The 21246-nt window shown below is 40.1% G+C and overlaps 1 protein-coding gene across 1 annotated transcript in view; it reads left to right on the top strand.

The window, feature by feature from the left end:
• ING5 (inhibitor of growth family member 5) overlaps window positions 1-21246 on the top strand; it is a 517953-nt gene that overhangs the window by 75230 nt on the left and 421477 nt on the right. Inside the window, exon 2 of the mRNA XM_033958242.1 lies at window positions 4531-4602. Within this exon, the coding sequence (XP_033814133.1) occupies window positions 4531-4602 (72 nt within the window). The remainder of the gene's footprint in view (window positions 1-4530; window positions 4603-21246) is intronic.

Genomic DNA, 21246 nt, shown 5'->3' with positions numbered 1-21246 from the left:
GAGCCGGCTTAGCTTTAGCAGGTGTCTGAGGCTTTTGCTGACACTACTGTTGTGGAGGCTTCCTATGACAAGTTCTAGAGAAAGCCAGAGTAGATTTCTGTGTATATCTACGTGGAGGTGGCCTATAAGGCTTGGAAGTTGGAGGTTTAGCCTTCCTTAGGTTGAATAAAAGAGGCAAATGATCACTCATGTTCCGAGAGACGTTTGATGGCAGCTTCTATGGAGTCATCAGAGTTCATTACCCTGGCATGTCAAATTGGCTAGACAATCTTGCAAGTTAGGGTCCATGTCAACAATGTGAAGCCATGCTAGACGACGCATTACCACAGAAAAAACAGTGACTTGAGATGACATCTCAAATGCATCATAAGTGGCTTGAAGCATAAAGAGATGGATTTGAGAGAGAGTCTGCTGAAGTTGTTGAAATGCAGGCAACCGGTGTTCAAAAATAGGGCATGGTCTTTATGCAATATTTGAGATAAGAGGTGAACATGAAGTTGTAATTTAGGATCCTATTCACCATCATGGTATTTTGATATAGGCGACGTCCAAATTTATCCATCGTGCGTCCCTCTCTGCCTGGAGGGACTGCGGCATACACCTTGGTGGAATTAGATTTTTTAATAGATGATTCAACCACCAGGGATTGGTGTGACAATTGTGACTTCTCAAATCCCTTACAAGGAACCGTACGGTAACGAGATTCCATCTTAGAGGGGATAGCCAGGATTGAATAAGGAGTCTCAAGGTTCCTGAGAAAAGTTTGCTTCTAAGCAGGAAGCCTCATAGTGTCCTTTGGCGAATGTGGTAATTCCATCTCAGCCAAATGCTCAGGAGTATACATAGACTCAGATTGCAGATCAACTTGAAGAGCCTTACTCATGTCAAAAATGAATTTTGAAAAAGAGGTGGACTTTGAAGTCAAAGAGTCCTCATGAGAAGGGGAGCGAGATCTAGGCGCCGTTGAATAAGAAGGAGAAGCCTTCCTGGAGTATTGAGAAGGGAGGTCCATATCCAACGTAAGAGTCACAGAAGAATCCCCACTTGACATTGGAGGAGTCATTGAGTGCTTAAGTTTAAGATGCCTCGAGGGAAGAAGTTCAAGGAGTATGAGGAACTGAAGGTCTCGATTCGTGCCTCGTAGAAACAGGTGAACGAGGATCCCTCGTAGGAGGCCTCGACAGAGGAGTCCGGGACCTGGAAGGGCCTGGAGCCGGAGAAGTACGAGGCGTTGAAAGCTTTGGGGTTCGATACCTAGGCCTGGATTTTGAAGGGGTCTCGATAGGCATCGAGGAATGAGGCATATGAGACTCGGTACTTTTCCTAGGAGACTCTTTAGTCTTCTTTGAAGCCAGGTGCCTTGAGGATGAGGAATGTTTTGAGTGAGGGCTCGATCGAGGCTTCTCCACCACGTCTTGGACAGGATGAAGTAGCAGGAGACACAGACCTGGAAGGACGAGGTGAGGAGTCACTTGAGGACAGAGGTCGAGACTGCAGAGATTTTGCTCGAGGTGCTACGACAGTATGCTCAGATTGGCTCGCAGAAAGCAGGGCCAAGGCAGGGGCAAGCTTGGCCAAAACCGAGGTAAGCTGCGTGGTCAAGATGGCTTGCAGCATGTCCTCGAAGACAGGCACCGAGACCAATGACTCTGTTCTGGAAGATGCAGCAGTGCACTCCATAGAGGGCGACCTTGAAGATGAATATTACCTATGTTTGGAGGCACGCTTTGAAGGAGGTCTCGTAGAGGCTGGCACAACTGCACTTGTTGCCTGGATTGCCTGAGACTCAGCTGGAGGCTTCTTAGGTAGCGTACCTGCGGAGGAAAGAGGAGACTTGCCTGAGGATGAGACCTTCAGAGACGCAGCAAATGAGGCCTTCGAGCACGAGGGCGACTTGACCGAGGATGACGAGGCCGCCACGGAGGTCGAGGTCTTTTCAGTAGACGCCTCCATAGGACCAAAGAGCTTGAGGATCTTGGTACGACATCTGCGGAGAGCTCGTTTTTGAAGGGTAGCACAGCGCGGTCAAGACTCGGGACAATGCTCAGGCTCCAAGCACTTGATACATCAACGATGGGGGTCGGTGAGAGAAATCGCCTGATTACACTGGCTACACTTCTTAAACCCGGTAAGAGGCCGGGACATAGAAAAAAATACGGCTGGAACCAAACGAGGACCGGCGGCAGGGCCTGAGCCCAAGCTCTGCCGGACAAAACCCGCCGGAAGAAAAAAATAAGGTTTTTTTTTGTGGGTTTTTTTTTTTTTTTAAGAGATGCGCCGCACAGCAACTAAAGGAAAATAAATTAAGAAAAAAGAACGCCGCGGTGCGAGAAGGCAACTCAAATTCGGCAGAGCTGAGAAACAGGTGCTTCTTGGCTCCACAGAGAACTGAGATACCTCACAGGAGACGCACGACCTATGTTCGGTGGGAAGGCACTTGCGCATGTATAGTGCAGCACTCGTGAACTCTTTGAAAGTTCTACATGCAAATCTGCTTGCGAGGCTGTCCGCTACGGGTCTCCGTGGATGATATCACCCACATGTTGAGAATACGCTGCCTGTTTGTCTTGGGATAATCATTCTTTGAGGTCTATGAGAATTTCCAGGGCATGTTGAATGCAAAACTGTTTGTGACAATATCTTATGCTGCTTGTGGGAAGAACTCCATTTGAAACCTTTCCATGGGATTTACAAAGTTGGTTAATTAACCTATTCTCAAGGCTGTCCTCGTGAAGAGGACTATAGCTTAAAACTTAAGTCTAGGAACCAGCAGTTGAACTCTCAACTATTCTGACTTTAACTGAGAGCCTGTGTTTATTGGCCATTTTCTTTTTGTGCTTCCTATTTTTCTTGAAATTGTTTTGATGTGTTTTTGCACTGCAAGATAGTGGTGAGCTTTAACCACAATCTGGCTCTTGGTCAGAATAAAAGCTGGAAACCTGCTTTGTTGTCTGAGTCCTTATTCTCTCAGAAGGAAAGGGAATACTTACCTGCAGCCCTATTGCATGCAACAGACAACAGACTTTAAACCTGAAGGGTTCCCTAAGTCAGTGGGGGTCGTGCCAGCTCATTATTTGTTATAGTCACAGGGTTCGCTGTGCTATTCAGGGGTATGGACTGTGACAAGTTCAACACCAGAGAAAGAGAAACAGCACCCTACACTTTGGAAAATGAAAAGAAAGCAGTGTAAATTTACAATACAACTGCATTTTCTGTTCATGAATTTAAAAACAAAATTACTTTTTTTCTACCTTTGTTGTCTGTCTATTTTATTCATGTTTATCCCAGTTTCCAGTTTCTGCTTTCTTCTATCTTTTTTTCTTAATTTTCTTTCAGGGTCTTCGTCTATCTGCCTTTTTCTCTCCTTTATTTCCTCTCCTACATTCTTCTTAGACCTTTAATCTTTTCCTTTCAGTTTTCCTCCATTTATTTTTCTGCATCTCTATCTGCCTTTTTCTCTCCTTTACTTCCTCTCCTACATCCTTCTTAGACCTTTAATCTTCTCCTTTCAGTTTTCCTCCATTTATTTTTCTGCATCTCTATCTACCTCTATTTACAGCTTTCCATCTTCCTCATCCTATTATTCTCCAATTTTTTATGCTAACTCTTCCCTCTCTTCCCCCATCTTCTTTCTCTCTTTATTTCTACTCTTCTAACCAGTATCTCTTGTCTTGCCCCTTCCATCCAGTATATCCTCTCCCCTCTTTCCTCCAACACCTCATCTCTCTCTCTCCCTCCATGATCTGTCCCCATCACCCTTTCCCTTTGCCACTTCCAACACTACCTACCTGGGGTTCTGGCTGTAGGAAGCGGAGTTGTTCGTCTGGGGCAGGCCCGACATGTGAGGCAGGCAGCTGATTCCTCCCGGCAGTGGCCGTGGTGGTCGTCTATGCTATTTGCCAGCTGCCAGGAGGAGGGGGGAGTGAGGAGTCAGTGCCACATTTGGATTGCGATCAGCCCTGCCTTTGGTCCTGCTAAATCAGCTGGCAATGAAGAAGCCAGATGCTGCAGGGGCCTTCCTTCTTGCTAAATCGCTATAGGCTCTGCTGGTCTTGATCCCACCCCCCCCCTCTGAAGTTACTTCCTGATTTTGAGGGGCGGGATCAAGAGCAGCAGAGTCTGTAGCGATTTGGCAAGAGGGAAGGCTCCTGCGGTATCTAGCTTCTTCATTGCCAGCTGGTCTAGCGGGACCAGGATTGGAACCAAAGGCAGGGCTGATCACAGTTCAGATGCGCCGCTGACTCCTCACTCCCCCTTCCTCCCAGGAAGGAATCAGCTGCCTGCCTCGCATGTTGGGCCTGCCCTGGACACGTGACACCATTCCCCACAAATCTGTTTCTATTTGAATATATACAGTAAGCTGGCTATCACTATTTCTGAATAATGCCAACACTGACCAGGCAGTCACTATCTGGATACTGGCACTAAATATCTGGATTTAATTCAGCTGCGACTCTGGCTGCATATTGAGTTGAAAATTTAGCTTTTTTTGACATTGATACTTCCTGACTATGAGCATTTGTGTTTTAGGTATAGAAAACCTGCCATGCGAGCTGCAGAGAAACTTTCAGCTGATGCGTGAACTGGATCAGAGAACAGAAGGTGTGTGCAGATACTCAAACTTTCTGCTGTAATGACTAACCGCTGAAAGGAGAAAAGAAGGGATTAGGAGCCAGATATTCAGAGGCCGAGTGCTAGCTTATTAGGATAGTCTTGTTTGTTTATGGTAGTCTCTTATTCTATATTAATATTTGTTTTAAGTAGTTTTAGGTATTGCTTTATTTAAATTGTCAGCAGCAGATAAATTCTGAGAAGAGTGGATTATGACCATCCACCATCAGACAGAGATGGAGAAGACCAAGCTGAGCTCAGTCATAGAAACATAATGGCAGATAATGGTCAAGTGACCCATCCAGTCTGCCCATATGCAGTATCCACTATCTCCTCTTTTCCCTAAGAGATCCCACATACTTGTCCCACACTTTCTTGAATTCAGACAGTCCGTCTCCACACCTGTACCAGAAGACTATGCCATGTATTTACTACCCTTCTGTAAAAAACTATTTCCTTAGATTACTCCGGAGTCTACCACCTTTTAACTTCATCCTATGCCCTCTCATTGCAGTTTCCTTTCAAATGAAAGAGACTCAAATCATGCGCATTTACATTACATACGTATTTACATTGCATACGTATTTAAACATCTCTATCATATCTCCCCTCTCCCGCCTTTCCTCCAAAGTATACAGATTGTGATCTGTAAGTCAGTCCACATACCCCTTATGATGAAGACCACATACCATTTTAGTAGCCTTCCTCTGGACTGACTCCATCCTTTTTATATCTTTTTGACGGTGCAGCCTTCAGAATTGTGCACAATATTCTAAGTAAGGTATCAATGCCTCCTTTTTTCCTACTGGCCATCGCACTCCCTATGCAACCTAGCATCCTTCTAGCTTTTGCTGTCACCTTTTCAACCTATTGGGCCACCTTAAGATCATCACACAGAATCACACCCAAGTCCCGCTCTTCTGTCGTGCACATAAGTTCTTCACTCCCTAAACTATACCGTTCCCTTGGATTTTTGAAGCCTGAATGCATGTCCTTGTATTTCTTAGCATTAAATTTTAGCTGCCAAATTTCGGACCATTCTTCAAGCTTTGCCAGGTCTTTCTTCATGTTATTCATACCAGCCGCCATGTCTACTCTATTGCAGATTTTGGTATCATCTGCAAAGAGGCAAATTTTACCCGACAACCCTTCAGCAATACCGTTTATAAAAATGTTAAAAAGAACAGGCCCAAGAACAGAACTTGAGGTGCACCACTGGTAACATCCACTTCCTCAAAGTGATCTCCATTGATCACTACCCTCTGTTGCCTTCCACTCAACCAGTTCTTAACCCAGCCTTCACTTTGGGACCCATCCTGAGGGCACTGAATTTATTTATTAGATGCCAGTGTGGAACAATGTCAAAGGCTTTGCTTTGCTAGTGCACATCCTCTATCCATTTCTCTGGTCACACAGTCAAAGAAGTTGATCAGATTTGTTTGACAAGACTTACCTTTGGTGAATCCATGTTGGCTCTGGTCCTGTAATCCACAGGATTTCAGAAACTTGACCGTTCTCTGTTTTAAAAGTGTTTCCATTAATTTGCTTAACACAGAAGTCAGGCTTACCGGCCTGTAATTCCCTACTTCTTCCTTACTTCTCCTTTTGTGGAGAGGGATCACATCCGCCCTTCTCCAGTCCTCCGGTACCACTCCTGACTCTAGAGACTCATTGCAAAGGTCAGTCAGCGGAGCTATCAGAAATTCCCTAAGTTCCTTCTGCACCCTAGGATGTACACTATTCGACCCCATCGTTTTGTCTACCTTAATTTTAGCTAGCTCCTCACGAACACAACCCTCTGAAAATCAGTCAGGGTCTATTACTCCTCCATCCTTATTCACGTTTGTCTTCTGCTGTCCTGCTCCCAGCACTTCAGCTGTGAACACAGAACAGAAATATTTGTTAAGCAATTTGGCCTTTTCTTTATCAGCTTTTTAACATATTCATCCCTTCACCTTTGAGTCTCATAATGCCACTTTTGCACTTCTTCTTATCACTAATATATCTAAAAAATGTTTTGTCTCCCCGTTTTACCGTGTCAGCTATTTTTTCTTCCATTTGCATCTTTGCTTTCCTGATTACATGACCAGCCTCTCTTAACTTTTCCAGATATTTTTGCCTGTCTTCCTCTTTCTGCAAGTTTATGAAAGCTAACCTCTTATTCCTTACCTTCTCAACTACTACTTTTGAGAACCAAAGTGGCCTTCTTACTTTTACTTACTTGCCTCACAAAAAGGTTTGTTGCCCTTACAATCGCTCCTTTCAGTTTTGCCCACAGCAATTCCACTCTTTCCAGACGTTCTCATCCAGATAATAATTCCTTGATGTAAACCCCCATCCAAACAAAATTAGTTTTTTAAAAGTCTAGAACCTTTGCTTTTGAATAAGCCCTCTCTATACCCATCTTAATATTAAACCGTACCATGCAGAGATCACTGGATGCCAGATGATCACCCACTGTAACATCAGAAACACTTTCCGTGTTTGTATGCACGAAGTCCAGTATGACCCCATCCCATGTGGATTCTATTACCAACTGCTGGAACAGTTCTCTTTGTAGAGAATCCAGAATCTCCCTACTTACATTACATTACATTAGAGATTTCTATTACGCCATTACCTTGAGGTTCAAGGTGGATTACAAAAGATTTATAAATGGGGGTTACAATGGAAGAGCAATTGTCATTTCTAGAGTTGTAAAGAGTAGATCATTTGTCATTTCTAGAGTTGTAAAGAGTAGATCATTTGTCATTTCTAGAGTTGTTAAGAGTAGGTAAAGTTAGGACTGTTTCAGGAATTTCTTGAAGAGTATAGTTTTTATTTCTTTTCTGAAAATCTTGTAGTCTGAGGTGGCTATCAGTAGGTTGGAGATTTGGTTATCTAGTTATGCGGCTTGAATGGCTAGGAGGCCATCGTATTGTTTTGTCCGTTTTACTTCTTTGATCGGGGGAGGTGTGAATAGGGAGTGCGTTTTTCTATGTCTGGTTGAGGTTGCTTGGTTGAGGCGGTTGTTTAGGTAGGATGTTGATTGGGGTAACCTGCAATAGGGTTACCCCAATCAACATCTGGCATGTTAAAATCACCTATTAACAAGACTTCCCCTTTTTTAGATATATTCTGAATGTTTACTATTAAATCTGTATCTACTTCTATCTGTGAAGGAGGCCTGTATATCACACCAATGTAAATATATTCACCATTCCCTCTTTCCAAATTGATCCCCTTTGCCTCTTCCTTGCCCTGCAGATCCTGCAATTGTTTGGCTTTAATATAATCTAACATATAACACTACGCCTCCTCCTTTTCTTCCTGACCTCTCTTTCTTGAGCATATTATAACCCGGTATAACTACATCTAAGTCATTGTTCTCTGTGAACCATATCTCTGTGATTGAAACTATATCCACTCCTCTTCTTCCATCACAGCTTCTAGATCTAGAAGCTTGTTTCTTATACTTTGAGCATTAGTATATACTGATTTCCAGACGTTGCCTCCTTTTCCTATCCGTGTAGAGATATTCAGTGATTTACTTACCTGAGGGCTTATATTCACCCAGGAGCTTTGATCACCCTGCCCCATCACTTCTAGTTTAAAGCCCTCTTCAGTAGATTAGCCAGCCTGCTGGTGAAGACACTTCTTCCCTTCTTTTATAGATGCACACCATCCCTGCTCAGCAGCCCTTGGAATATCATCACATGGTCCAGGAAGCCAGAATGTTCTCCGACACCATCCACGTAGCCACGCATTCATTTCCAGGATGTGAGCTTCTCTGCCCTGGCCTTTACCCTCGACAGGGAGGATGGACGAAAATACCACCTGCGCACCTGACTGTTTCACCTTCTCCCTCAGAGCCACAAGGTCACTTTTGACACATTCGCATGGATACCTGGCAGTATCATTAGTGTTAATGTGGATGAGCAGCATCGGATAGTAGCCATCAGGCTTGATGAGTCTCGGAAAGCTTTCTGTGACATCTTGGATTTTAGCACCAGGCAGACAGCATACCTCTCGTGACATCATGTCTGGTCTGCAGATGGATACTTCTGTACCCCTCAAAAGGGAATCGCCAACTACCACTACCTTACACCTCCTAGTGGTCATGGATCCAGTACTTTTTGGGATTTCAAGCTCTGGTCCTTCCTCTCCTTGGGATGCTCTCATCTCCTCCACTTCCAGGATAGCATACCAGTTCTTTAGTTTAGGGGTAGTCACAGTACCAATCTTGCAGGTTAAGTAATCTGAGTCTAGCTGTCTTCCCTCAGCACAGCCCCTTCTTCCCCACTACTGGAAATCTTTGACACCTCATGGACCATTTCATCGATGTACCTCTCATTCTCACGAATGCTTCTCAATCTTGCCATCTCCTCTCTCAGTTCTTTTACTTCCTTCATGAGGGATTCAAGCTGAAGACAGCTTGTACATGGAACTACTCCCTCTGCCTGGGTAACATTTGTGTCTGCACAAAGACAGAAGTTGTAACCTGAGCAGCAGCTTTGGTGATACGATGTTTCCCAGCCATACTGTGGTGCAGAAGAACTTACATGACAGAAAAATCCTACCAAAGTGGTCTCAAACTCTCAGCCTGCCAGGTACTATTTTGAGGCCCTCAGTATGTTTATCATAATTACATAAGTTAAAATAAAACAGTTTCTTGATCATATGTCTCTTTAGCTATAAATTACAATATTATTAAGACTAAGCCAAAAGGAAAGATTTATGAACTAGGTATAAAGAGTTTTACCTCATGGAAAACTGTCATTTCTTTAATAAGACATAAGAACATAAGAACTGCCATCTCCGGATCAGACCTTCGGTCCATCAAGTCCGGCGATCCGCACACGCGGAGGCCCTGCCAGGTGTACACCTGGCGTAATTTATAGTCCACCATATCTTTATATGCCTCTCTTAAGGAGATATGCATCTAGTTTGCTCTTGAAGCCTAGGATGGTCGATTCCGCAATAATCTCCTCTGGGAGGGCATTCCAGGTGTCAACCACTCTCTGAGTGAAGCAGAACTTCCTGACATTAGTCCTGAACCTGTCCCCCCTTAGCTTCATTACATGTCCTCTAGTCCGTGTCAAATTGGACAGTGTAAATAATCTTCTCTGCTCTATTTTGTCGATTCCTTTCAGTATTTTGAAGGTCTCGATCATATCCCCACACAGTCTCCTTTTCTCAAGGGAGAACAATCCTAGTGTTATAAGTCTATCCTCATATTCCAGTCTCTCCATACCCTTGACCAGTTTTGTTGCTCGTCTCTGCACCCTCTCCAGCAGTTTTATATCCTTCTTTAGGTAGGGAGACCAATGTTGGACGCAGTATTCCAAGTGTGGTCTGACCATTGCCCTATAAAGCGGCATTATAACTTTCTCCAATCTACTCGAGATTCCTTTCTTTATCATGCCCAACATTCTATTTGCCTTCTTTGCCGCTGCCGCGCATTGTGCCGACGGCTTCAGGGTTCTGTCTATCAGTACACCCAGATCCTTTTCTTGTTCACTCTTCCCCAGAGTTGCACCTGACATTGTATACTCGTATTCCTTATTTTTATTGCCTAAATGCATTACCTTGCATTTCTCCACATTGAACTTCATCTGCCATTTCTCCGCCCATGTTTCTAACCGACACAAGTCGCTCTGGAGTTCCTCTCTATCCTCCTGCGATCTGATTTCCCGGCATAGTTTTGTATCGTCTGCAAACTTGATGATCTCACTGGATGTTCCTTCCTCCAGGTCGTTGATATAAATATTAAAAAGGATCGGCCCAAGTACCGAGCCCTGGGGTACACCACTAGTCACTTTCTCCCAGTCGGAGAACTTCCCATTTATGCCCACTCTCTGCTTTCGGTTTTCCAGCCATTTGCCTATCCATCTTTGTATATCTCCCTCTATGCCATGGCTTTGTAGTTTCCTGAGAAGTCTTTCGTGTGGAACTTTGTCGAACGCTTTCTGGAAGTCCAAGTATATTATGTCCACAGGCTTTCCACTATCAATTTGCTCGTTTACGGTCTCAAAAAATTGGAGTAAATTCGTCAAACATGATTTCCCTTTCCTGAATCCATGTTGACTGGGTTTCATCAAGTCGTGTGCGTCCAAGTGCCGGACTATGCTATCCTTGATCAGTGCTTCAACCATCTTGCCGGGGACCGACGTAAGACTCACAGGCCTATAGTTGCCCGGTTCCCCTCTCGATCCTTTTTTGAAAATTGGCGTGATGTTCGCTATCCTCCAGTCGTCCGGTATCTGTCCAGTTCTGATTGTCAGGTTTGCAAGTTTTTGCAATAACTCTCCGATTTCAACCTTCAATTCCTTTAAGACTCTCGGGTGAATTCCATCCGGTCCAGGGGATTTGTCACTTGTAAGTTTGTCGATCTGATAGTATATCTGGTCTAAGTCCACTTCAACTGTGGTGAGGCTGTCTTCTATTTCTCCTGGAAACACTTTCTCCGCTTCAGGTATTGTTGAGGTGTCTTCCTTCGTAAAGACAGACGCAAAGAAGGAATTTAGTTTGTCTGCGATTTGTTTATCTTTCTTGATGTACCCTTTTCTTCCCTGGTCGTCCAGGGGTCCCACTGCCTCTTTTGCAGGTTTTTTCCCTTTCACGTATCTAAAGAAGGGCTTGAAGTTTTTGGCCTCCTGGGCTATTTTTTCCTCATAATCCTGTTTGGCATCCCTCACCGCCTTGTGACATTTCTTCTGATCATCTTTATGTTTGTTCCAGGCTTCGGTTGTCTTTATGCATTTCCATTTTTTGAGGCACTCCAAGTACCTACAAATCCAAAATGTGGCACTGCAAAGTGTTTGAGTTTGAGAACACTGCTCTACTACCTCTCTCTTAGAACCAGGCTTACTGAGGGTTAGGCACTAGGCCAGCATTTCTCCCCTCAAGGGTCACCTGTGATTTCTTAAAGTCCTCAGAATTCAGTCTCAAACTAAGAAGCTGAAACCAGCCAGAGATCTCTTCTCAAGGAGCTCTTTCAGGATTCTAGAACTTGGACACACAAGGAAATGGTCGGTTAAGAGCTGTGCTCCAGGCTAAACAAGCTACTATTTCAAATTTAAAACTCCAACAATTCAATTTTATTTGGAAAAAAGATTGATAAGAAGAAAATGTCATCAAACAAACAAAATAAAAACGATGCAGGAACCGGAGGATCAGGAACCAGCAGTAACAAAAGATCAAAGCCAGAACCAGGGACACCATCAAGAGTACCACTGCCTGCAGAAGATCAAGATATGATGGCAGAAATAAAACAGATAAAGGATATAGTACTGGAGATCAAAAAACAACTACAAAAAGCAATAGATGATGTTGCTATATTAACAAAAAGAGTTGATCTAATTGACAACAAAATGACACACTTAGAGGAAAGAGCAGAGGAAGTACATACTGAGGTTATACAAAACAAACAAGCCTGGAAGGAAATGGAAATATTAAAGAAAGATCTGGAAGACTGTGTTAATAGAGAAAAAAGAAATAATTTAAGAATTATTGGGATGCCGGAAGGAGTGGAAAAAAATGATCCTATCAATTTCTTAGAACAATTCCTCCCAAAGATACTGCCTATAAAATCCAAGGTGCCTCTTGAAATAGAGAGGGCACACAGAATACCGGGACAGAAAACAACCACACAAAAAGGTCCAAGAAATTTTATTTTTAAACTACTAAGATATCAACATGTAGTTGAAATATGCCAGCTAGCTAAAGCAAATAAAAACCTAAGATGTCAAGATGCACGGATACATATTGTGCCAGACTTTGCTAGAGAAACTGCTCAAAAAAGAAAACAACTCCTTGATTTAAGACCTCAACTACGAGCACTAGGAGCAAGATATGGATTACTCTACCCAGCGGTGATGAAGGTAACATTAGGAAATAAAACACAAAATTTTAATGATTCTAAAAAACTAGCAGAATACCTTGAAACATTTGAACAACCAATGACATCTTAAAAAGAAACTTTGGGAATATTTTAAAATATTTAATATAACAAGAAGACATTAATAACTTTTCACTTTGATTTATTATATACAAAATAATCTAAACATTAAAAAACTGTAAAAACAGTTTAGAATGCTAGAAATTTTTTAAAAAAAGCAAATAACAGGAAAATGGAACAACTTGAAAAGAATGCAAACATGTCAGTAACAGAATGTTGTGGAGGGGAAAAAAAAAAAAAAAAAGAACATTGATCTACCTGGAAAATTCAATATATATGCAGCTGAAGGGACGAGATGGAGGAGATTTTTGAAAAATATCCTCTTGCAGCATGGATTATATGCTCACGGAGAGAAAAATGGAGAAAGGTGGAACACTAGAGATACTATGTTTGCTGAGTTGCTGAGTAGAAGAAGGGATCTGCGTGTCAACAGGAAGTACAAACAGTAGTGCAACCTGCGTGAAAACTTGTGGTCGATTGGGAAGTGTCTCATTAAAAAAAAAAAAAAAAAAAAAATCCTGAATAGAAGGCTACCAACACATGAGTAAATTACAAACTGAATCTGCCCTGCTATGAATATCCCGGAAGACCCAGACGCTAAGATGTGGAACATAATGACTACAATTATATTAGTAAAAGAAGCAGAAAGTTAATTCCCACCCAGTTGGAGGAGAACAGCTGAGCCCTTCCTTTATGTTTGCCATATGTGCAAACAAGCTTGTAACCATTCCCAGCTGATACACTGAGCTAACTGTTATGCATTCTTGGCATGTTCCCTGACAAAGATAGTGAAGAACGTTAAGTTTATTATAGAAGTACTTTAAAAAAAAAAAAAAATTGTCTTCAAATGTTGTATTTCTTCTATATCTTTTTCTCATCTATTTTATTCTCATCCTTCTCATACTTTACACATATAATTTTGAAAGAAAGATATTGCATTTTATTGGATATTTATTTACCAATGACTTTCACTATATACTTAAACTGAATTTATTTATTTACTTAAAAATGGGTTAATAGATACTTTGACTAACCTGACAATTAATATATTGCAATTTTAGGAATCCAGATTAATAATAATTATTTAATAAACACTTTCTAGGCTTTTAAGTTTTTAGTAACGCCTTTAAGTTCTTAGGAACTAAGCTTTTAGTCAGGCTTGATTGAATTATATGAAACTCTGTTAAAATCCTGTAGATTAGAATCATTTCTTTGCTCTATTCTGTTTTAGAGTAATTTTTTGTAAAATAAAGAAAGGTAAGAATTATAAGGGGGAAAAAAAATAGATATATATATATATATTTCTGAAAATGAATAAAAGAGAAAATAAATATAACAAATATTAGTATAAGGATATATTATACTATGTTATTAGCATGGAGTAATAAGTATAAAACTATAATTTATTTTTTAGCTTGTAATGGAGTAATGTTAAACCTGATCTATGTTGTGTTTCCAAGTGATCGTATACAAATGGGGTGGGAAGGGAGGGAATGGGAGGGTATTAAATTTTAAGGGTAGGGGTAAAATAGATAATTCCTCAAACTATCTTATTTATGGGAAAATTAAGTTCATAAAAAACATTGCAGATGGGATTGTTATAATACATATTACATTAAAATTAAATGGATCTTAAAATAATCTCTTTAAATGTTAATGGTCTAAATCACCCGATTAAAAGAAAAAAGGCATTATTATTTTTGAAAAGGCAAAACGCTGATATATGCTGCATACAAGAGTCCCATTTATCAAATAATGAATCCATAAAGCTAAAAGGTGATTGGGTCAAGCAATGTTACTTTTCTGCAGCAATAGGAAAAAAAGCTGGAGTTGCAATATTAATAAATAAAAAATGTTCCGCTTCATTTAAGTTTAAGGCAGCTGATCCTTTAGGAAGATGGATATATATAGAAATGGACATGGGAAATACCACCATGACGCTTTTCAATATATATGCCCCTAATTCAAATCAAAATGAATTTTTTAAAACTCTGCAACAGTTGATTCTTCCACTGGCTACTTCAAATTTAATAGTGGCAGGAGATTTCAATGCTGTGATGGATCCATTGATAGATAAAAGCCCGAGAAGATTTATAAAATCATTAGGTCTTGACAATTTGGTGCAATCTTGTGATTTAAAGGATATTTGGCGTATACTTCATTTTGATGGTCGGGAATTTTCGTTTTGTTCACAAGTCCATAATTCTTTTTCTAGAATAGATTATATTTTTGTTTCTAATCAATTAGTACATCAAGTCACACAGGCTGTCATTGATCCAATTGTATTATCTGATCATGGTGGAGTGTGGATTGAAATTAAAATAATAGATCAAAATATAAACAGACCTATATGGAAATTGAATAATACATTGCTTGCAGATAATGACTTTTGTACAAATCTTATAAAAAAAATAGAAGAATATTTTCAAATTAATGATACAGAAGAAATTTCCATAGAGACTTTATGGGATGCGTTTAAAGCATATACTAGAGGACAAATTATTTCTTATTCAGCAATGAAAATAAAAAAAGAAAAACAACAATTTATAGAATTAGAAAAATTAATAAAGTCTCTAGAATCAAAATTAATTGAAAAATGGGATTATTTGACACAACAAGAATTGTTAAAAGCTAAAGGTAAATATAACGAAATTTCTTCAAAAATCATTAGAAAAGATTTATTTGTACAACAAGCTCTGTATTATGGAAATTCGAATAAGGCGGGAAGATTGCTTGCAAATTATCTCAAAGCAAAAAGGAAAAAAACAAAAATAATTGCAATTCAAAATGAAAATAAAGAAATGTTATCTCAAACTAATCCCATAATAAAACAATTTTTAAAATTCTATAAAGATTTGTATTCTTCCGAGCCCTATTCAGAAAAGGAAAAAGATGGTATAGAATTTTTAAAGTTAATAAATGGACCAAAGATTCCTGAACATATAAAACGAAGTTTAGAAGAACCAATATCCTTAAAAGAGTTAGTTACAGCATTGAAGTCCCTCAGAGTTGGATCCGCTCCAGGTGGAGATGGTTATACAGTAGAGTTTTATAAATCATTCCAAAACATCATAATGCCCTATTTATTAAAATTATATCAGAAACAACTAAATAAAGGTTGTATTACAGGTACTATGGCTGAATCAATAACTATAGTTTTACCTAAGCCAAATAAAGATCCTACTTTGGTATCAAACTATAGACCTATTTCTTTAATAAATGTGGATGGAAAAATTTTAACTAAGGCAATAGCATTAAGATTGGCTAAAGCTCTCCCTTTCATTATTGATATGCATCAAACAGGTTTTGTTGCTCAAAGACATTCGTCTCATAATACTAGATTGGCACATCACATGTTATATTTGACAAAATCCATCAATGACCCAGCATTCTCTATTTCATTAGATGCGGAAAAAGCTTTTGATAGAGTGGAATGGTCCTTCATGTTTCAGACAATGGAATGGTTTGGTATAGGATCCGGTTTTATACAAATAATAAAGGCATTGTATAACTCCCCTGTTGCTAGATTATATATTAATAATGATTTTTCAGAAAAATTTATTCTACAAAGAGGGGTTAGACAAGGATGCCCACTATCTCCTTTGCTTTTTGATATCGTTTTAGAACCCTTGTTATTAGCTATAGAACAGATAAAGGAGATACAGGGTATTCCACATTCAGATAGAGAATATAAATTATCAGCATATGCGGATGATATATTACTTTATTTGAGAAATCCGGAAACAACCATTCCAAAACTACTCGAACTGATTGAAAGATTTGGAAAATTTTCAGGATATAAAATAAACTGGAATAAATCAGAAGTACTTCCACTCAACGTACATTGTACAAAAAGTTTATTTGACTCATTTTCTTTTATTTGGAAAGAGGAAGGATTAAAATACTTAGGAATTTGGATTACAAAAACTATAGAAGAAACTATGATAACCAATGAAAAAAATTTATTACAAAAAGTGTCAGAAATGTGTGAGCAATGGAATCCTTTGTGCATATCTTGGTGGGGGAGAGTGCAAACTGTAAAAATGATGATTTTACCAATAGTTTGTTATCAAATGGGTATGATACCAATTTTTTTCCAGGGGTCTTTTTACAAAAAATTGGATAAAATATTAACAAAATTTATTTGGCTTGGAAAAAACCCCAGAATTGCTCTAGTATCTTTACAAAGACCAATTGAGGAGGGAGGGGTAAATTTTCCAAATTTTTATAGGTACCATCAAGCCTATATTATGCGTCATGGTATGTATTGGATCCTCCCAGAACCCATTGAACATATACCAGATTGGTTCTGGTTAGAATGGAGATTAATGTTTCCTTTACGTCTGAGTCATGTGATAAGTATTCAAATGCCAAGGTTATATAAAGATCATAAAATATTAATGGATACTTGGAAAACTATAATATATATAAGTAATCTAACTCCTATTCCAATAACTAAATCAACGACTCAAACAATATGGCTTAACCCAAAGATCAAAGTTGGCGGTTTTAAAATTATCTGGAAACATTGGATGATGGCTGGAATTCGTATTTTAGAAGATGTAATAAATAAAGGTAAACTGCTTGAGTTTTCACAATTGCAAAATAAATTTGGTTTAAATAAATCACAATATTTCAGATGGTTGCAATTGAAGCAGGCCATTCAGACAGGGTTCTCTGAATGGAAAAATCTTAATAATTATCATAGTATGGAATTCTTATGTTTTCAGATAGATTCCATGGGACACCAGGCCGCAATGTGGTATAAATTAATATCTGGATTTATACATTAAAAAAAAAAAATGGTCTTAGAGATATTTGGAGCATTGAGATTAAGCATCAAATTAATGCATCTCAATGGCCACGACTTTGGTCTTGGAGGATAAGATGTACAATGTCAGCATCTATGAGACAAACTTGGTTTTTTATTTTACATAGAGCTCTATGGACCCCTACACGTTTACATAGAATTGATAGCTCTAAGTCTAATAGATGCTGGCATTGTCATCTAGAAGCAGGGACATTAGATCATCTTTTATTCTATTGTCCATTCATATTAACATTTTGGAAATCAATTTGGCCCCAAATAAATAGGATGTTAGAAAATCCAGTAGCCTTGACATATGATACAATTCTATTTGGTACTACAATGAGAGCCCATAGTCAAATCTCATCAAATAACAACAAACTTTTATTTATAATGACTGGAATAGCAATACAGCAAATTGCACGTAATTGGAAAAATTGGGACAGATTGAACTATAATTTCTGGTGGAACTCAGTTTGCCATATATATAAGATGGAACATGCATTTGCAACACAAAAAGGATATATGAATAAGTTCAAGAAGATTTGGGGACCATTAACAGAATATTGCAATATTTGAATTTCAATTTCCCATGATAAGAAAATAGTATAAAGAAGGAGGGGGGGAGGGAATTATTCTCTTTATCATATATTATAAATAAAATATTATAATAGATGATATTCTTACATGAAAATAACGTAATAAAGGGAGGGGGAAAAGGTTCATATTTAAATAATAATAGATAAAATCATTACAATATATATATTGTATAACTTTATAAGAAAAATAATTACAATTATATGATATATAAAACCATAAGAAAAATAAGACAAGAAATGTTATATATAAAATATATTATAAAAATATCAAGTGTATTGTTAAGATAATTGTATGAAAATTTATGACACTTGTTGTTAAATGGAAAAAAAATTCAATAAAAAAAACTTAATAAAAAAAAAAAAAAAAAAAGAGCTCTTTCAGGTTAGGGTGAGAGGATTCACGCCTCCCTGAAGTATAGCATGCTTGGCCTGACTTAACAGTTTTCCCAGGCCTCTCTTTCTCACTTGCTACTCCCCAAAGTCTCAAAAAGTCCTAAACCGATCCAAAGAAGTCTTTTTATCAACAGCTCTCTCCTCAAGCAAATATATGCAAATTATATATGCAGTTCACAGGTTGTTGTGAAAACTATCTTTAATGATGATCCTCTACAATCTCTCTCTTAGAACCAGGCTTACTGAGGGTTAGGCACTAGGCCAGTATTCCTCCCCTCAAGGGTCACCTGTGGCGTTTGATCTCTTAAGAAAGTCCTCAGAGTTCTGTAGGTTTTTAAACATCTGCATCATATCTCCCCTCTCCCACCTTTCCTGCAAAATATACATATTAAGATCTTGAAGTCTGTTTCCTTGCACCTTATGATTAAGAACACCAACCATTTTTAGTAGCCTTCTTCTGGACCGACTCCATTCCGTTATATCTTTTTGAAGGTGCGGTTTCTAGAATTGTATACAAGTAATCTAAATGAGGTCTCACCAGAGTCTTACACATGGGCATCAATACCTCCTTTTTCCTACTGGCCATATCTCTCCCTAAGCATACTAGCATCCTTCTGGCTTTTGCCATCGCCTTTTCAACCAGTTTTGGCCACCTTAAAATCATCACATACTAGCACACCCAAGTCCTGCTCCTCTTTCATGCACAAAAGTTCTTCACCCCCTACTGTATGGTTCCCCCTGTTTTTTGCAGCCTAAATGCATAACCTTACATTTCTTAGCATTAAATCTTAGCTGTCGGAGGAAGTGACGTCACTGGTCCAAGATGGGAGCTTAAGTGCTGAGCTCTGATCGATGCCTGCGAATATTCCCTAAATACTTACATTTGAAGCACCCTGCCAGAGCTTCCTTAGCTGACCCTGAGTTGGTGTATGGAGCAGCACACGGATGGCATAAAAAAAAGTGATTGTAGACAGTGCTGCTGCTCGCACTGGGGAAAAGATCTCAAGCCACATGGTGTGGGATTGATGGGAGGATGAGCAGTGGCAGCCGCAGATGAGTGTGCCTTGAACAGAGATTCTGGAGACTGATTGCCTCCCTGCTATGAATGCATTGACTAAATCAGACATGCGGGAATGGCTTGCAGCAGTGAAGCCTAATATAGCAGCAGTCGAGACACAGGTGAAGGAGGCCATTCAAGATCTTAAATCGGACCTGGTTGAACTGGGGCCTGGATAGATACTGTGGAAACATAGAGAACCCACATCCAGCGGAACAGCTTGAGGGTGCAGTTTGTCCTTGACACAGATACCTATTGTGACGTCAGGGAGGTGGTGATCAGGTTGGTCCGATGGCTGCTGCAGGAGGACTGCCTGAAGCCTGGGATTGAACGGGCGCACCGGACTCTGGGACCTCTATCTTCGGAGTGGCCCCAGGACTTGGTAGTATGCTTCCAAAGCTTCAACTTGAAAGAGCATTTATTACGCTGGGCCCTTGAGCTTGGTACAGTTACCTGGGAGGGTCATCACCTGGAGCTGTTTCTGGATTTGGTTGCTTCCACTCTGCAGAAGCAATGTACATATAAGCCAGTGACCCAGGCATTGGCCTGTGCCAACATGAGATACTGATGGACCTTTCATTTTGGACTCCTGGTCACTTTCAATGGCGTGCATATTAAAGTAACATCTGTTTGTGAGGCCCGAGAGCTGTTGGTGAAATAGGGCATTCAAGATCCAGCTGAGGAAGAGGAGACTATTTTGGCCCAGAATGTTCGACAACGTTTGGCAGTTTTCCGCTGGCAGAAGATGAAATGTAGAGCTTGACCTCTGGCTAGGGCCTGTGAGGCAGGACCAGCTGGGGGATCTACATGACCTGGGCACATTCCGCACTTCTTCACATGGACCTTGTGCTCTGTTCTAATGGGGAGTCAGTGGTCTAACAGTTTGGGCTATGTTGTTTGATGTACTTATGACCCAAGTTAAGTCGGGTTACTATAGCCCCCTCTATGGGGTGTGAGTGTGATTTGAAGGGATGTGTCTGTGGGGGGTAGAAATTGGGAAGTGACTGTGGGTGTATTGGATGAATGCACAGGGTGGGGGAAGGTAGTGATAGTGTTGTTGAGTGGGTATATATGAGGGAGGTATTGTGTGTATGTGGGAAGGATGCACCTATGGTTGGTATTGCGGGTTGAGGAAGAATATGAGTGTTTGAGGGAGATAGTTTGATCCCTTAGTTTGTAGTCAGGAGGAGCAGTGGAATGTATGGTTGTTAAATTTGGGAGGGCTGGGGGATGTATACATAAAGGGGATGTGTGTGCTTGAGTTGTATGGAATTTCTTTGGAAAAATTAATAAAAATGATTAAACATAAAGGGGATGTGATAGAAGTGACATTTTTGGATATTAATTTGGGTGCTGGGAGACGGATTCTTCCTTCCCGGTTGGTAGAAATGGTTGGATTCCCATGGTGTGGTAAGGGGGGGGGCAGATGGGGGGGTTGGATACTTGGGGAATGTTGGTGCTTTTCTTTGATTTAATGGGTTGGGGATAGCATGGGGTAAGCTGAAAATTGTGTCTTATAATATATGTGGGCTCAATTCTCCAGGTAAGCATTCTGCTGTCTTGAGAACTGGGGTGACTTTGGGCGTTTGTGTGTCTTATCCAAGAAACCCACCTCCTACTTAGCAGGGAATGGTTAATGAGGGACTCTAGGTTTCCTGTTTCTTATTAGGCTTCCAGGGTTGGTTCTTCCAAGAAGAGGGAGTGGGTATTTTTTTTGCTAGGGGATTACAGGTGGAGGTGAAGAACATAGTGTGAGACCCACAGGGGGCCTTTCTCCAACAGTTGTTACCTATTATTCTCCATCATTGTGAGGGATCTCTAATAGTGGGGGGGTGATTTT

Source organism: Geotrypetes seraphini, chromosome 9 (genome assembly GCF_902459505.1).
Source record: "Geotrypetes seraphini chromosome 9, aGeoSer1.1, whole genome shotgun sequence".
NCBI classification, from domain to species: Eukaryota; Metazoa; Chordata; class Amphibia; order Gymnophiona; family Dermophiidae; genus Geotrypetes; species Geotrypetes seraphini.
This window is presented reverse-complemented; position numbering and strand designations above follow the sequence as displayed.